Source organism: Trichoplusia ni, chromosome 9 (genome assembly GCF_003590095.1).
Source record: "Trichoplusia ni isolate ovarian cell line Hi5 chromosome 9, tn1, whole genome shotgun sequence".
Classification (NCBI taxonomy): domain Eukaryota; kingdom Metazoa; phylum Arthropoda; class Insecta; order Lepidoptera; family Noctuidae; genus Trichoplusia; species Trichoplusia ni.
Window position 1 is genome coordinate 1,050,399 of NC_039486.1, and position 16,129 is coordinate 1,066,527.

The 16,129-nt window shown below is 41.2% G+C and overlaps 1 protein-coding gene across 4 annotated transcripts in view; it reads right to left on the reverse strand.

The window, feature by feature from the left end:
- The window catches only part of LOC113497210 (nesprin-1-like), a 180,878-nt gene that overhangs the window by 44,628 nt on the left and 120,121 nt on the right, over positions 1 to 16,129 (reverse strand). For all 4 annotated transcript variants that reach the window (XM_026876639.1, XM_026876640.1, XM_026876638.1 and 1 more), the window contains 5 exons: positions 12,908 to 13,700; positions 12,679 to 12,837; positions 12,394 to 12,606; positions 12,003 to 12,278; positions 617 to 11,425 (listed from right to left, as the gene is read on the reverse strand). In XM_026876639.1, the coding sequence (XP_026732440.1) occupies positions 617 to 11,425; positions 12,003 to 12,278; positions 12,394 to 12,606; positions 12,679 to 12,837; positions 12,908 to 13,700 (12,250 nt within the window). The remainder of the gene's footprint in view (positions 1 to 616; positions 11,426 to 12,002; positions 12,279 to 12,393; positions 12,607 to 12,678; positions 12,838 to 12,907; positions 13,701 to 16,129) is intronic.

Below are 16,129 nucleotides of genomic sequence, written 5' to 3' on the forward strand. Positions count from 1 at the left end.
AGGAAACTAAACTACTCAAATTCAAAAAGCAAAAATTTATGACTGACCTTTGCATAACTTTCATTTTATATTGTAGACTGTCAGATTTCTTTAATTAAAATTCTAATGAGTGTAGCTGACAGACTTTTGAGTGTTGTTGTTGTGAAGTGCACTTTCATCAACTTTTACAGTCCAAATACAGATTCTATAAAACTTTTCGTACTGAAGCGATAAGAGTCTATCGTCTCGTAGTTGCCAAATTTTGACGGGGGTTCATAAATTGTAAAACAAAATATAACAAAAACATATCACGTGTAAATAAAACAATGCACGTTGTTATCAAAGTTTATTATAATAAAATATCAGACGACTGACAAAGACTAGAAAAATTGATCTGACTAGAGATGACTAGAGTTATAATTCACACAATACAAAATTAACGACTAGTAAAATGCGTCACTACTACGGTAATTACAGTGCACGCCAAAATGTGGCACTACAAGACGAGCTGCGGCGTGGCTAAACACATTACAATAAATAGCTTCGTAATTTGTGAAATTAAGAATTTAGTAATTATATCATGCCAAACATATAGTATATATTTAAAAATCGTACAATACGACTGTGGGTCAGTCACCTTTGTTGTCCTCGGGGGCGTCTCCTCCGGCTCCTGTTTGGATGAGGATGGGGCTGGTGCTATAGGTTGGGTGGTTAGTATATCCTCCCTAGAGACAAGCTCGTCCGAGGCGTTGTCAACAACGGGTGTTTCGACGCTCAAGTACGATGATTTGTCTTTCCAACTACATATGCCACCAGGAAGGTCCATGGATATATAGTCAGGGTCATAAGATGAGCCGGATGAATCTTTTGGCTCTTCACCTTCCGAAGAGTGACCAGAACTTCCGCCCTGGTCCCTGTCTTTATCATTTTCATCATTGATTTCAATTTCTTTTGTATCGATTGAAGGTGTTTTTGGTTTCCTAGCCATTAAAAGGAAGTATTGGCATTCAGCGTCGTGATACAAGTGTTTTTCTGGCCAGAAAGATTTATCTTTAATAATGTTTTGCTCAACACTAATGCCTTCTTCCTTTACAGAAGATTGATCGATGTCTACGGGTTTAATTGTTCGTTCAGCTGATTTACGTTCAATTAAAAGTATTTCCGCGTCATGAATTCTGTGTTTGTCCGTCCAGAAAGAATCCGATTTTAGATTGCAAAGGTTGTTAGTATCGACATCAATGTTAGAAAGTGGAACTTTAGATAAAACATCGGTTTTAACTGTGTCTTTGCGTGAGTCAGTTTGTGTGTTATCTGTGTCTTTCTCTATTACTACTACGTTGTCTTCTTTAGAAGACGGTAGAACTGATTCTTTTTGTACTCTTTCTGTTTCTTTAGTTATTGTTTCTTCAGGGGCAACAAAGCCAATATCGTGAAGTTTACTCTCAGTTTCAGTTACTGCTGAGTCTTTAACAGATTTTTCAGATTCAATAAATGCGGTAACATCGGAGATCATTTTATCCTTGTCTTTTTGTTCTAATTTATCACTCTGTGTTTCAAAAAGTACTTTTGTTTCTACGTTTGAACGTTCGATTTCAGGGGGCAAGGTCTGGCTTTCAATAGCAATAGTAGAATGTTGGTCAGGTTCTTGAATTGAATAACCTAAATCCTTCTTCTGAACGTCACTAATTATTTCTGATTCAATAAATACTTTTTCTGTAATTCTAGGGGTCATATCTTCCTGAGTGACTTGAATATCATCTGTATGCTCCAACGAGTGAGTTTCTGTAATAGAAATAGGTTCGGTATCCTCCAGTAAAGAGTCAATCATACTCATACTAATATGTTTATCATCAAGCTCTTCAGGAAGTTGCGTTTCAACTGATTTTAGATCCACGTTGTCGGGCTCAGGAGTAGCAAGAGAAGGAGTTAAATTTTCCATCAATTCATCATATTGATACTCCATAGACGTCTGGGTGTCAGTCAGTTCCTTTGGAGAATCATCACTCATTACAGATGAATCATTCTCAGGTGACAACATTTCCTCAATCTCCCTCTGAAGATCAGCCATTTTGCTTTCCAATGATTGATCTTCAGCAATTTTGTCAACAAGCTCCTGTCTCTGAGTTTCAATAGCAGATATTTCTTTAGTGATAAACTGAGTAGCTGACTGAATCAACTGGACACTTGTAGTTTCTTCCTCTGGCTGCAGATAAGAATCTTTGGTTGGAATGTTTCCATCTTTCATCTCTATTTTGTATGATTCTGTAGGAGTATGTTGTATTTCGACAGATATTATTTCAGATAAATCCAGACGATTTGGATCATCTTTCCAGAACTGAGCCTCAGAGAATACCCTGTCTTTTATTGGTGTTTGAATAGATTCAGGTGTTGAAATTGGAGTATCAAGTTTCTTATGCTGATGTTTTGTAATCTTTACTGCTGGTTCTTCTTCAGATGTAGGAGGAATTGGAATATTAGTATCCTCAATAACTTCTACTGGTTTTTTATCTTTTTTCTTCTTTTTACTCTTCTTTTTCTGATCAGTAATAGGTTCTGTTTCTGAAATAGGTTTTTCTGTCGGTTCTTCAACCTGTGGCACCTGTGGTGGTTCTTGGATATTTACGACCGATGGTTCAATCTTCTCATCCAACTCTTTCGTAATTGTATCCTTTGATTTAGATGATCTTTTCTTTTTATTCCTCTTTGCGGGTAGCTTATCTTCATCAGATGTACTAGGTGCAACTTCAGTAGGTTTGGGTTTAATGTCTTTTTCTCTCGATTTAGAGGAGCGGCTTTTACGGCTTGGTTTTTTGACTGGTTTTTCATCATCTGAAGGACTTTGAGTAGATTCTATGTCGTCTGGCTTTAGAGACGTTGTCAATGCTTCAAATCTATTCTCTGACTTTTCACGAGTTTCTCTTGTCTGTGATATATTTGATTGCGAGCGTTTGTCTCTTGACTTAGATCTAGAACGTCTACTTCTGTCAACAGTAATAAAACCTTCAGCATCAATTTCTGTTTCTGTAGTTTGTTGGTCGTTACTGGATTCGTCAACAAATATAACTGGAGGATATACTTTAGTAGAAACGGGTGTTGGATCTTTTTGTGTGGCTACCATTTTTGGTACGTTCTCGGGCGATGATCTTTTACCAACAATTTTTGCCCAAGATCCAATACTATTATCACTCTCAGTAACAGTTTCCACACTTTCACGGTATTTTTCCTCATTTGACCCAGCTGATGGAGAAACAACGTTATCGACCACAATGTTCTTTTCCTCTTTTGCAACAAAATCTTTTTCAATTGGCTTTTCTGAGACAAGCTGTAAATACTCTTTTTGTTCCTGTGCCAATCCTTCAGCTAGCACATCAGCGTATGTTTTGCCTTCCTCAGAAGCTTTTATCCAAACGTTTGCTGGTTCTACTTCAGAAGTATTTGTTGTGTGTAAAGGTAAAGTTTGAATATTTTCCGTTTTTTTGACAACAGGAACGTCTTTTTTGTCCTCTCTATCCTTCTTCTTTTTCTTTTTAGTTTTCTTAGATTTTTTCTCAAGTTGATCGTCATGCACATCTGATGTTGTTGCAATCTCTGTAACTGTCTTTTCAACAAGATCACTACTACTTTGTGGGATTTCAGACTGTTCCTTCTTAGTCTGTAGTACTGATGAATAAGATTGAGGTGTTGTTGAACTCTCCGTTGAAATATCAATAGTTTCCTCTTCCACAGTAATAGGTGCAGGTGCATCTTCTACCTCAGTTCTACTTTCAGACACAGTAGTAGTAGTCTGATACATGTAAGACGGTGTAAACTCAGGTGCATCAGCCGATAATTTTGAATACAATACAGTGTTCGAATAAGAGGGTTTAAATTCAGGGATGGAGTCAATTTCGGGAAGGAGGTCATGCAAGCTATGTATAGGAGACTTCTCTACACGGCTTATACTTTCAGTATTAGTTAGTTCCGTTTCCCTAACGACAGATGTAATTATAGTGTCCGTACTAGAGTCCGTAGGAGTTTGCGTATTTATATCAGGTTGTTTCAATGTAACCGAATCAGTCGATTTTGATACCGATTGTAACTCATCAGTTGGTAATAATTCCGCCGAGATAGTTTCAGGCTTAGTATCGACGCTAACATCCGTGGGTTCGTCTAATTCTACGTATTCGCTGGGTTGTGGAATAGTAAATTCTTCAGTGGATTCAACCATTTCAATTGGAGAAGAAGCGTTTTCAATCAAAATTACATTGTCAGCAGTAATAGCACTATCAGGTCTTTGCAGTTCGACGTGTTCGGGTTCGATAGTTTGCAACAAAAGCTCTTGCTTTTTGTATTTTATAGCTTTTTCAATATCTTTCATATCACCGAATACCACAGGCACAAGGCTTTCATTAAGGTCATCAATTACGAAAGTTTCATAAGCTGGTTTAGATCTGGTAGCAGCTGGTTCAGGCTCCTTAAGCGCTTCTTCGATAAGGTCTTGAACAATTTTTTGGTCATCATTAGTTTTTGGAGTTATTGAACGAGGTAACTCCGATTTGGTCGAATCCTCAGTAATTTTAGTCTCGATTTCATGTATTTCTTGGTTAGCGGGTTCCTTAATTTCATCAACGATTGCACCAGTAACATCACTGTGATCAATGATTTCAAATGTTTCATCTTCAGTTAGCACGGCATCTTCTTGAAGTTCTTTCTTAGAATCAATAACATTAACTAGATCTTTTTTCTCAGGACTATCAGCTGCCTCAACTTTTACGAAGTCTTTAACCTCATGATCAAACGAAATGGTTTTAACTTCTACAGTAGGTGTTCCGTCCGCTTCACTACCGTATACAACTGTTATAGGTGTATTGCTTAGATCATCAACTTCAAAAGAAAGCGCAATTTTATCGAATGGGGCTTTTTGAATCGGGGAAGAAATTTTCCCTATTTGAGACACCGACTGATTGGAAAGACCTTGTTTTTCAGCTGATGACTCAGATTGTATAGCTGAAATCTTTTCTTCTTGTATTTGAGGTTCCAAAGAAGCATCCCTGACTTTTGATGTCGCTAAAATAAGTTCAGCTTCTTTTATTTCTTGGTAGCTATGACGTAACGGTTCATAGATACTTTCGATAACTTGTGGAGTTTCTTTTCTTTCTTCCGCTGAATCCTTCTCATCTACAGGAGAATGTTTTCCGGGGCTCATACCTTCTTCATCAGCGAAATTGCTACTGACAAGTTTAGACGCCAGCAAGTTTTCAGCGTCGTTTATTTCATGATAACTATATCTCGGAGCTTCGCAAGTAGACGTTTCAAGTTTAATTATGGTAGATTTTTTATCAGATTTTAAGGTTTCCTGTTCTGATATCAAAACCTGTTCGGGTACGGTTTTTTCCTGGCTTGCTTCTCGAGATTTACTTTGAATGGTGGCCAACAGACATTCTGCGTCAGAAATCTCTTGGTAACTTGTTCGTGGGACTTCAAATATTTCTGGTTTAGTTTTCTTGTCAACATCATCAACACTGCTAGTTTTTTGCTTTTCGTCATCAAAAGGTGAACTTGATGCTGTTTCTGCAGTCTTCGTGAGATCAGTAACAGAAATATCTGAACTATCCTGGACTATAAGGCTTTGAACATTTGACTCGTCAAGATTATTTGAAGTTGATGAAATTTCAACTATCGCCTCTGTTAATTCCTCTGCAAATACTTTGCCATTTTGGATAACTTGAGTAATTTCAACCGATTCTGTTGATAATGTATGGTTTCTAGCGGCCTCAGTGGTTGTTAAACCAAAGTACTTTTCAGCGTCATTAATTTCATGGTAGCTATAACGTGGTGTATCTTCTCGTAAAAACTGTAAATTGATATCATTTGTTGATTTTTCAGGCACTCCTGATACGTCAGAAGTGGTTTCAACAGGCTCCTTGTCAGAATTTGTGAGAGGTAAAGTCACATTGACAAGTTCAGGCACTGAACTTTCGGTGTTAATTAAACCAAGTGTTTGCTCTTTAACTGATACGGTTTTTGAAGTATTTGTTATAAAAGTTTCAAGAGTTCTGTCTTCAGTAGTTTTATTCTCTTCTGAAGATTCCTCCACACATTTTTCAACATTTTCATGTTTTTTAGTTAGTTCAGAAGTACTTGTTTCGGCTTTAGATTGAGTTGCAAGGATTACTTCAGCGTCCTTAATTTCATGGTAACTTGTCGAACGTACATTTTCTCTCTCAATTTGTTTGGGATCTACAGTCTCAACTAGTAAATGAGATTCCATACTTAAATCGCCAGGTTTGTTGACAGTTTCTGAGACACGCAAATCAGAAACTAATTCTATATTTTTATCAGATGTTATCAGGACCATTTTATTAGATACCTGAGATGCTAAAATTATTTCAGCATCCCTTATCTCATGGTAGCTAATTCTTGGTGCTTCTTCATTAACAGAAGAGATTTGACCTGTGGTTTTAGTTGGAATTTCATTCACTGATATATCTTGGGTTTGCAATATCTCTTCAAGTTTTTCTCCAGGTTTTAATTGTTCAATTGTTCCAACATCTGTTCCAGTTTTTAGTATACAAGCATCAACATCATCGACTGATTTGGATACTTGAGGTTCGATTGATGAGTCGGAAATATGTGCCACCTCTGTGTCTTTTTGAGATATTATCCCCGCTAATACCACTTCTGCGTCCTTAACTTCTTGATAGGAAACTTTGGGAACCTCTTCTTTCACAGGTGATATTATTTCAGACTCAGACTTGGATACTATTTCTGATTGTGGTATGTTATCCTGATCCTTAACTACAGTTGTTGGTACAGGTTCAGTAAACTCCAATTCGTTTTCTGAATCCTGAGATTGCACTGTTTGAGATTCCCGTTGGCTTTTGATTAATTGAGTGTATTCATAATCTAACTGGTATGTGTCTAAATCCCTTGAATAGGGCTTGACATCATTTATCAACTCTTGATAAGGAATATTGGGGTATTTGTCTTTAGATTTCTTTTGAGATTGTACTCTGTTGCGATCTTGTACTGATCCAAAGATTGCTTCTTCAAGGATGTCGGAAAAGTCATCTTCAGTTAAAGGTTTTTGCGGTTGTTCTGTTGCTTGTATGGAAGGTTCAGTAGTTTTGGAGTGACTATCGTCTGCAAGAGGCGAGCTTTTACATTCTTGTGATTCTCTTTCGCGCAGTATCTCAGTGATGAGGTTTGTATTCGATTCTGTTGACTGATTTTCTGCTACTAAAGATATGTTCTCAACAATAACAGTATTAGAACTATCAACCTGTTCACTTTCTGATTTCATATCTTGAAGTTTCTCAGTTTCTGCTTCGACAACAGTTCTCACAGAGTCTAATATTTTCTCTTCTTTAATAAAGGTTTCTGTAATAACTTTATTATCTAAAACGTTTTCACTAACATTAATGGAAGACTTGACATCAGTGATTTTGTTACTAATTGTTTGATCGCTTACATCTACATCATCTTCAACGGAAAGAGGCTCTTCTAGAGAGTTGCTCTTACTACTAAATACTTTGACAGTCCTGATGGGTGGTAATTTCTTTTCTTCATGAGTTATTAAGTAAATAGTACGTGTTTTAACATCTTGAGTAATTGGTTCATAGCAAGTTATTTCTTCAACGATGTTGTATGATCCTTCCTTAGTATCAGGAGAAAAGAACTTGTCATTATTATTTTGCTCATTTCCAGGAGTAGTAACAGTTGTCGATTGTTTGTCACTTTGTTCTGCGGTGGTGACAATTTCTGATACTTTCGTTTCGGAAACGATGTCAGAAGCCTCAGATATAGAGTGCGCTTCAAGTGAAGTTTCTTTAAAGTCAGTAACATTTGTACGTTCTTTCTCGAGCAAATTTGTCGTTTCTTGTAATATAGTTACTTGGTTAGCAATGAATCCCGTTTCAGGTAGAGTTACCTCAGTTTCAGGATGCCTACTTGGTTCATACGTAGTTTCGGAAACGCCTTCTTCTTCTTCTAGCATAGCATTCCAATCGATATGTTCAACTGGTTGTATAAATTCCAACTCTTCAACTAAGCTATCGTCCTCTTCCCTTGAAGTGCGCTCCAAATAAGTTTCCTCCTGTCGTATAATAGTTTCTGCCTCCATTGGAATTGGTTTCTCTGTTTTCGATTTTGGCTTAGGTATTTTTTCCTTAGGTTTCTTTTTAGAACCTCCAGAACGTTCAATCTCCTTAAGAGCTTTATCTATGTCATCGTCATCAATTTTCTGCTTCTTAGACTTTTTCTTCTTATGTGATTTCACTTCTTCGAAGGCGACCTCTTCTGTCTTTAATTCTTCTGGAGGTGGTTCATCTATACAAGTGGCACCCGATTCAACAGGTATTTCAATGACAACTTCATTTACATTTATTTTGGATTTCGCTTTCTTTTTAGATTTCCTGGAATCTTCCTGATTTTTTATTTCTTTTACTTCTTGAGAAATAAATTCTGTCACAACAGAAATAGTATCTTTAGATTCTTTTTGTTCATCGCTTGATTTTTCGATTGTTTCTTCTTTTACATTAGTAATTTTTCCTTTCTTGGATTTCTTTTTCTTAAGAGGTTTTTGTTCTTCGACTTGTTCCACTACATTAGGTAATTCTTTAACTACTGGATCAATCGTTTTTACATCTTCTTCAATAATTTCAATTATTTCTGAAGCTTCTACGATGGCGGCTTCGGGTAATTTTTCTTGTTTCTTTTGCTTTTTCTTCTTTTTATTTTTTGAACTATTTTCATCAAATTTATCTTCCACGTCAGCTTTAGAGGGCATTTTTACAGAAGTTAGCTTGGTATTTACTTTTTCAGGTTTTATATCTGACTGTGGTGGTTCTAAAGGCACCTCATTAGAATACAGTTCTTGCAATAACTGTACAGATTGAGATTCTATGAATTCGGTAACTATTTCCTCTGATTTTAATGGTTCTGGCTGTATTTCAAGTGGTGGTTCTAGTTCTTGTTGTGACGATTCTGGTGCAACCGGTTCTGTATCTTGAATAGGTTTGGTTTCTTCAGCAACTGCTTGGATCTGAGTGTCTTGGAGTAGAAGTTTAGATACAACTTCTTCAGCCTCGGTTTTGTCAGTAAGTTTTTCAATTACTGGCTCCTGAGCAGACTCTTTGACTAAAAATTCTACTGTAGTCTCTGCAATCGGTTTAGACTTATTTTTTGATGATTTCTTTTTAGTTTTCGTTGACTTTTTAATTGTTTCATCAGTATCTATTTGTTCTTTCTGTTGTTGTTCTGTTTCTTTAGTTACATCGTCAACATGCTGCTGTATTTTAAATGTTTTAATGTCTTCCTTGCTTTGTTTTGATTCTGATAAATTGCAAATTTGTGTGTCCTCACTTGCATTTTCGGAAAGTTCTGTTGTAGTAACAGTAACTTCATCAGTCATTTCTGCATCTTTTGAATCAACATTAGTTGTCATTGAATCAGTTTCCGATTTCTGAATACTTATTTCTGGTTTATGTGTTACCTCTGAGGTAAACACCGTAGTCAATGAAGTGGTAGTAGTATCTTTAATTACTAATTTAGCCTCAATAGGCTGTTTACAATCTGAGTCATCTGCCATTGTTTCTACAGTTTTTGGTTTTGAAGAACTTTCGTTGATGATTTCCGATTCCTTTTGAATTTTTAATGAAACGTTTTTAATTTCCTGATCGCCTTCCGGAAGGTGAGAGATCTTTTCTTCGGAAATATTACCTTTACTTACGTTAGTAACACTATCGGAAGGAGTACTTTCTGATTTCTCGGACCTATCAATAGAAAACTGCTTGTGGTTCTTCTTTTTCTTTGATTTAGGTTCTTTTGTTGATATTTCGACAACCTTACTGGTTTCCACAGTTAAGATGTCGGTATTTACATCAATCATTTTATTAGACACGTCATCGTCATTTGTTTTGGGTCCTTTCTTTTTCTTGTTTTTAGGTTGTTTTTCAATTTCTGTAATTTGTGTTACTTTAGGTTCAACAACTTCAGGTTCTTTTATAATGTCCTGAACTTTAGGCTCAGAAACAGCCTCCTTACTTTTATCACGAGATTCTTTTGTCTTCTTCTTCTTACTTTTTTCCAATTCCTCTATTTCTTTAAGGGCTTTTTGTATTTCATCTTCAGATGACTTTGGTTTTTTAGATTTATGTTTTTTCTTCGGTTTTGTCTGTTCAGCCTCTTCGACAGAGTCAGGCTGTGAGTCTTCCGCGACAAGCTCAGTGACAGTTTCTACAACTGTTGCACTATGTTGTAACTTTTTAGTCACTTCTTTGCATACCGTTTTCTCAATCGGTTTATCAGCTGTTTGAACTGATAAGTCCTTTATAGGCTTTAATTCAACCTCAACTGGGGGTTCAAGATCATCAAAGTCTTGAACTTCAATAACTTTTTTCATGGTCTTTTTCTTTTTCATTGCCTGAATGTCATGTGCCTTTGTTGGTCTTTTCTCAGGGGCACGCCTCTGTCTCGGCATTTCTCTAGACCTACTTCTAGCGGGCGGACGTTCTAAACGCTCGGGCCTATCTAATTTATCAGATTTTTCAGGTTTGAACCTAGGCGGCTCAATCTTCTCGACTTTCGATTCATATTGTAGAATCGGTGGAGATTTTTCAACGCATTCTACTACGATCTCCTTAACCAGCTCAATCTGTGCCACTTGTGGTTTCGGTAAGGATGTTACGCTTTGAGTACGTGGCTGCTTACGCAGACCGAGTGCCAAAATTTCTGCATATGATAACTCATGTGCACGTTGCTTTAGATCGGGACTAGATGATTTTTCGGAATCTACGGCCTGTAGCTCCTTAATGGGTACTTCAGGTGTCTTTAAAATTGATTCCGGTGAATCCCGATACACATGTGTCGGCACATCAATGGGCACTTCCCGATATTCTACTGGTGGTTCAGTACAATATTCAGTAACCAATTCTGGTTCCGAACGAGGGGCTAAGTCCTCATAGTAAACATTCACGTCACCGCCGTAAGTCTCACTGACACTTATGGACTCGCAAACACGGTTGTCACTGCGCGATACTGCCTCATCATCGATTCGCTCACTGACCACACACGGTTCCACGACAACTTCCACAGTATTATCCGTTTTCGAGATTTCGTTAACATCGTGCGGCTCAAGCAGCTCGAGCGGCTCGGTCGGCTCGTACGGGGCGGGCTCGCCTCGGGAGCCGCGCGAGCTGGAGCGCGAGCCGGAGCCCTTGACTATCTCGGCGTAGGTGAAGCCTCCGGGCGCCCAGCAGGGCGAGCGCGTCCGCGGCGGCGGCGCGGGCGGGGCCAGCGCTCGCCCGCGCCGCTCGCCCGAGCGCGCGCGCCGGCTGCTGCGCGCGTGCGAGGCGCAAGACACGAGCATGCTCAGAGTGGCCGCGTGCTCGTCGGTAGCTGGCATCACGAAGTACGGGTCCAGCGCGTAGATCGCTCCGGTCAGCTCTTCGATTCGCCGGGAGACCTCCTGATACGCAAGTACGGACAAACACATGATTTACAAGGGTGTCTCTCTGACGAGCGGACGGACGAGATGAAAGGTTGAGCGAAAGGAAACGACGGTGGCTGCGATGCGTCTCGTATATTTTAACGTTTCGTATTATACTTAAAAAAATTACAGGGACGAGATGACAAGGAATCGACTTATAAACTAAATGTAGCTATATCGCGGTCTACGCGTCTCGCAGCGGCTCGGCATCCGGACTGCCGCGCTGCACCAGTAGTTTGACTCGCTCATTACGCGCCTGAATCTTGCTCTGGAGCGACTTGACGCGCTCTCGACACTCCTATCGGAGGATATCAGTTCGACATGTTAGTAGCGGGGAGGGTGAGGAGGAGGGTGACAAAAAGAAAACAAAAGATAAATAAAAATGATCGAGCGTCGAAGCGGGCGCAGTCAGCGCCCGCAAGGTGATATGAAGCGTGCCCGCCACCTGCCCGGTCGCCCTGAGAGCCTCCAGGTCGGATAAACAAAACTAGAATACTCGCTAGCCACCTACTCGCGGGGATCGGTGCGGGTCGAGCCTTACGTGATGCGTGCTTACCTGTTGCTGGCGCTGCGCCCGCTCGGGCTCGCGCGGGCTGTAGTTGGGCTGCGCGGCGTGGCGCAGCTGCTGCTCGGCCTGCAGCAGCTGCGCGCGCAGGCGGCCCACGTCCGCGCAGTACGCGTCCACCTGCGCCAGCGCGCGCTCCAGCTGCGCGGCCTGCGCGCTGGTCTGCTGCGCCAGCGCATCCAGCGCCGCGCCCAGCGAGCGCGCCGCCGCCTCCACGCCGGCCGGGCCCACGGACTGAGCCGCCACGCCGTCCGGCCCGAAGTGTACCTGTACAAGCAGCCATCGTTACCACTCACTGATAATTTGGAAGGTCGGCACACGAACACTGCCCCTGAAACTCAGTTTAATTAACATTAGTATTGACCGATTCCTATCCACTCACGTTGAGTTTTTCCACTGCGTATGAGATTTTCGTCTTTTGCGTGGAGATATCGTTAATTAATTTCTCCCGCAAGGCGAGACGATCTCTAAGCGGTTTCTTTGCGTTTTGGGGAGCTTCCAGCGTCCTTGAGGTCGCCTCGAGCCAGTGCCCTACGTCCTTTAATTTTCTTTCGCATCGCTCCCATTCTTCAGCTAATTCTTGTAATAGACCGTTCTGCAAAATATAAATGAACATGAGTTATATTGTTTTAAAATGTTACCACAGCAATATAGTTAAAGTACTGACTGTCTTCGCTAATCTCTTTTCAACATCTACGGTTGCGTTCTCTGCTGCTTCTAGCCTCGAGGGCAAGTCTCCAGGACTCGTCACCCTTTCAATAGCCTCTATCTCTTTAGCCATATCGGCCAAATTCTTGGCTTGCTGCTTACAGCTCTTGAGCGCATTCTGTAAACACAAACACAAATAAATAAAAATTGTTATGTGATTATTGTTTTCATTTTTGTACAAAACATACCCCATATTCAGTCTGTTTCTGTTGCGCCTCCTGCAAGTCGGCCAATGGGAGTGGCCGCGCAAGGAATGCACGTTGTGTCTCAACCCAAAGTAAGACTTTCTCTAACAGTGTAAGGAATCGTGCGACAGCATCGCAGGCGTCCTCTACGGCTGCCTGTCGCGCTTCCAGCTCGCTGCAGACTGCTGAGAACTGTTCAGACAGCGCTGTCACCGTGGACTGCACCAGTTGCCTCTCGCCGGCGTCGCGGCTGCCCTCGACAATCGCTTTAGCGTTGCGGGTCAGCCTCTCTACTCGGTCGGCGACGTTAGGTACTTCAGACCGGGTCGCGACTAGGCGCTCCCTGTAGGCCTCCGGGGCGAGCGTGCGGTCTCTGGCTGTGAGTTCCGCGGCACGCACCCACGCTTGCACGTCTTCAACATCGGTCGCATATTCAGAGCGAGCAGTGCGCGCACGCTTCCATTCCCTCTCCTTCTCTTCCATGGCTGCTGCTAACGCCTCAGAGGATAATTCTAAGGAGGACAGCTCCTGGGCGACGTCCGCCGGGGCCGAGCCTCCGTATCGCTTCCTGCTCTCCTCCGTGAAGTTCTTCGTGCGTTCCACTAAGTCAGAAACTTCTTTAGTGAGCGCACGCACGCTGTCTGCTTCGTCCTCGCCGAAAACGTAGAAAGTCCTAACTTTTGCCGTCAACACTTCTATCTGCTGTCGGAGCTCGTCGATTCTCTCCGACACGCGATCGAATTCGGACACAATGTCGTCAATCTCCGCGATCCGCGCCGCAAGAGTCTGTCGCAATCTGCAAAATAAAAGCGATATTAAAGCGTACAGTTCACACCGAACGGCACGGGATTGTGAGTTCGGGGAGCACGAGTGAGGTGTAGGTGCCAAAACGCGACGAAAATAATCCAGCGGCGCGGCGTGACGTTGCGCCCGTGACGGTGCAAGGTCGCGGCGGCGCCGCTACGCTACCTCTTCGTTCGTGATCGTTCGCCAGCGGCGCTCCGCTCGCGTCGCCCGCCCGTCGCTCAATGAACCGTTCTCGACAGATTCGCTGGACTCATCTAATTTTAAATTCCACGTTCTAATGTTTGCACGGTGACATCATAGAGCGCGAGTTTTTTTGGTGCATTCGCCGGCCAGTGTTTACGTTTTGCACGCGCACGCCCGACCGCGTTTACCTTATGCTAGGGTGACGCGAGCTGCGCGACCTTCGGCCGACCGACTACCATATGTTAACTAATAATGAGGCGTATCGCGGTTACGAATATCCACTATCGCGAAACGGATGCGTTCCACAACGCGGCACAAGAAAGGTCGCAGTGAATAACGACCGCAACCGCATGCAGCATGGCCGGCCGGCCGGCTGACGCGACACCGGTTTCTTGTAAACGAGCACGTTTACCGCACAATTTGCAATAACACTTTAGTAGGATAATACGTACACTGTAGTTATACAAAAGATCCCGTGGGACAGAGTTCCCTGTGCACATAAACACCACTGTAGGGTGAGTCACCGCGCGCCGGCACACGTAAGCACGGCCACATTAGTATCACATAACTCGGGTTAAGCCGTGGTGGCCGCTGCCGACGTACTCCCGTCCCAGTCTCCTTATAGCATAACACTTCGTCCCGTGGCTGTATAAACCGAGTGCCGCTTATTTTCGGACCGGTCGCGACGGTTCTGGTTCGCGGAAGGGGACCGTGCGATTGTCTTCTGCACTCGTTTCGCAACGCACGATTTCACTGAGATACACTTTCATAGCGTTGTTTTAACTTTTATATGACGGCAAATATATTTTCTTGTTGCTAAAATGGCGTATCGTTCTAAGTATATCCCTGTAGCCGGCTTCCAGTGCAGACTGTGAGGCCGTGACCTATTAAACGCAGCGATCGCCCGCATGCGCACTAGGCTCGGAAATAGTAGTCTGCCAGTTTGAATAACGATTACACGTCCCCCATGCCCTGTCGATTGTCTGGCTTTTGTTTCGGTGGAAATTGGGCTTTATGTAAACGGGCGAAAGTTTGTTTTCGGCGTTTGAGAGGGCGCGTCATAGGGCGTTTTCGTCTTGACTGTAATTTTTTGATTGCTTCTATTCTAGTCTGTATATGCGGAGAAACCCTAAGTCATGTGACGTGTCTAGATGAGAGCTTTTGACAAAGAAAAGTTTACAACAAGTACCTGTGTATTACTATTGCGTTCACACTTCTACGAATCTCTTAACTTTATTAAATAAAAATATTCAGCACAAATTGACCTTGACGAGTCCTGTAACAACTTGTAAATGAAGCTCTCTTGCCAATATGTTATTGCAGTACGTTAATGAAGGGGCGAGGGTTGCGGGTGTGGGCGGAGGGGTGCTCCCCGGGCGGCTATATCTACACCTAGTATCAATACCGTCTAGCCAGACTTGCTGCAAATTCACTCCGCTTAGGGATGAAATATTGATCGCGTGGTTCTCTTTCACGCCGTTCTAGGACATAGTACCTATACCTATGAATATATTTATAGATATTTGATAAGTACTAGAGTGCCTACTTAAATCCCGATTCTGTTAAAACTTACTAATGTGAGTAAAATATATATTAATCAGTAAGACAATTTTAATACATCGAATGCAAACATGTAGTTTATTTGAGTTTTCTAAGATTTATAAGAGTATTGCTAGTTTGTAACTTTGTGATCAAAATTATCAAACAAATTACTTAAGGAGGAAAAAAAATATTTATTAATGATTGACGAAAATAAACAAAAGCAAATCGCACAGTGGAACACAAAAACTCGTTCAAATTCACATAAATTTCGAACGACCGTTAAAATTCTAACCTAACTTTGTATGACTATACATATATTAAACCTTGAAAATTAACAATAGTTATATTATGTCATAGTTATTTAGAAACAGGAAGCTCGTCGTGTAACCACAATGATACCGACAGTTACCGATACAAAACCGAACCTACATTTTATGTCATAGTTACAGACTGTTTGAACTATCGCGTTTTAAATTATGTATCCTGTTGGGTTATATCCTACATGCTTCAATAAATGGAATTTGGTAATACTTATAAAATTGCAAATGCTTGTTGGGTTTTTTTCTTGGCTCGAATAGGTTTTCTTTAAATAAAGATGTTGTGGTGATTTCTTTATACTGATGTCTTGTCATAATTATATGCTTTGCTTTTCTATGTAAATTTAATGTTTGACTTGACAAAAATAGCTAAATT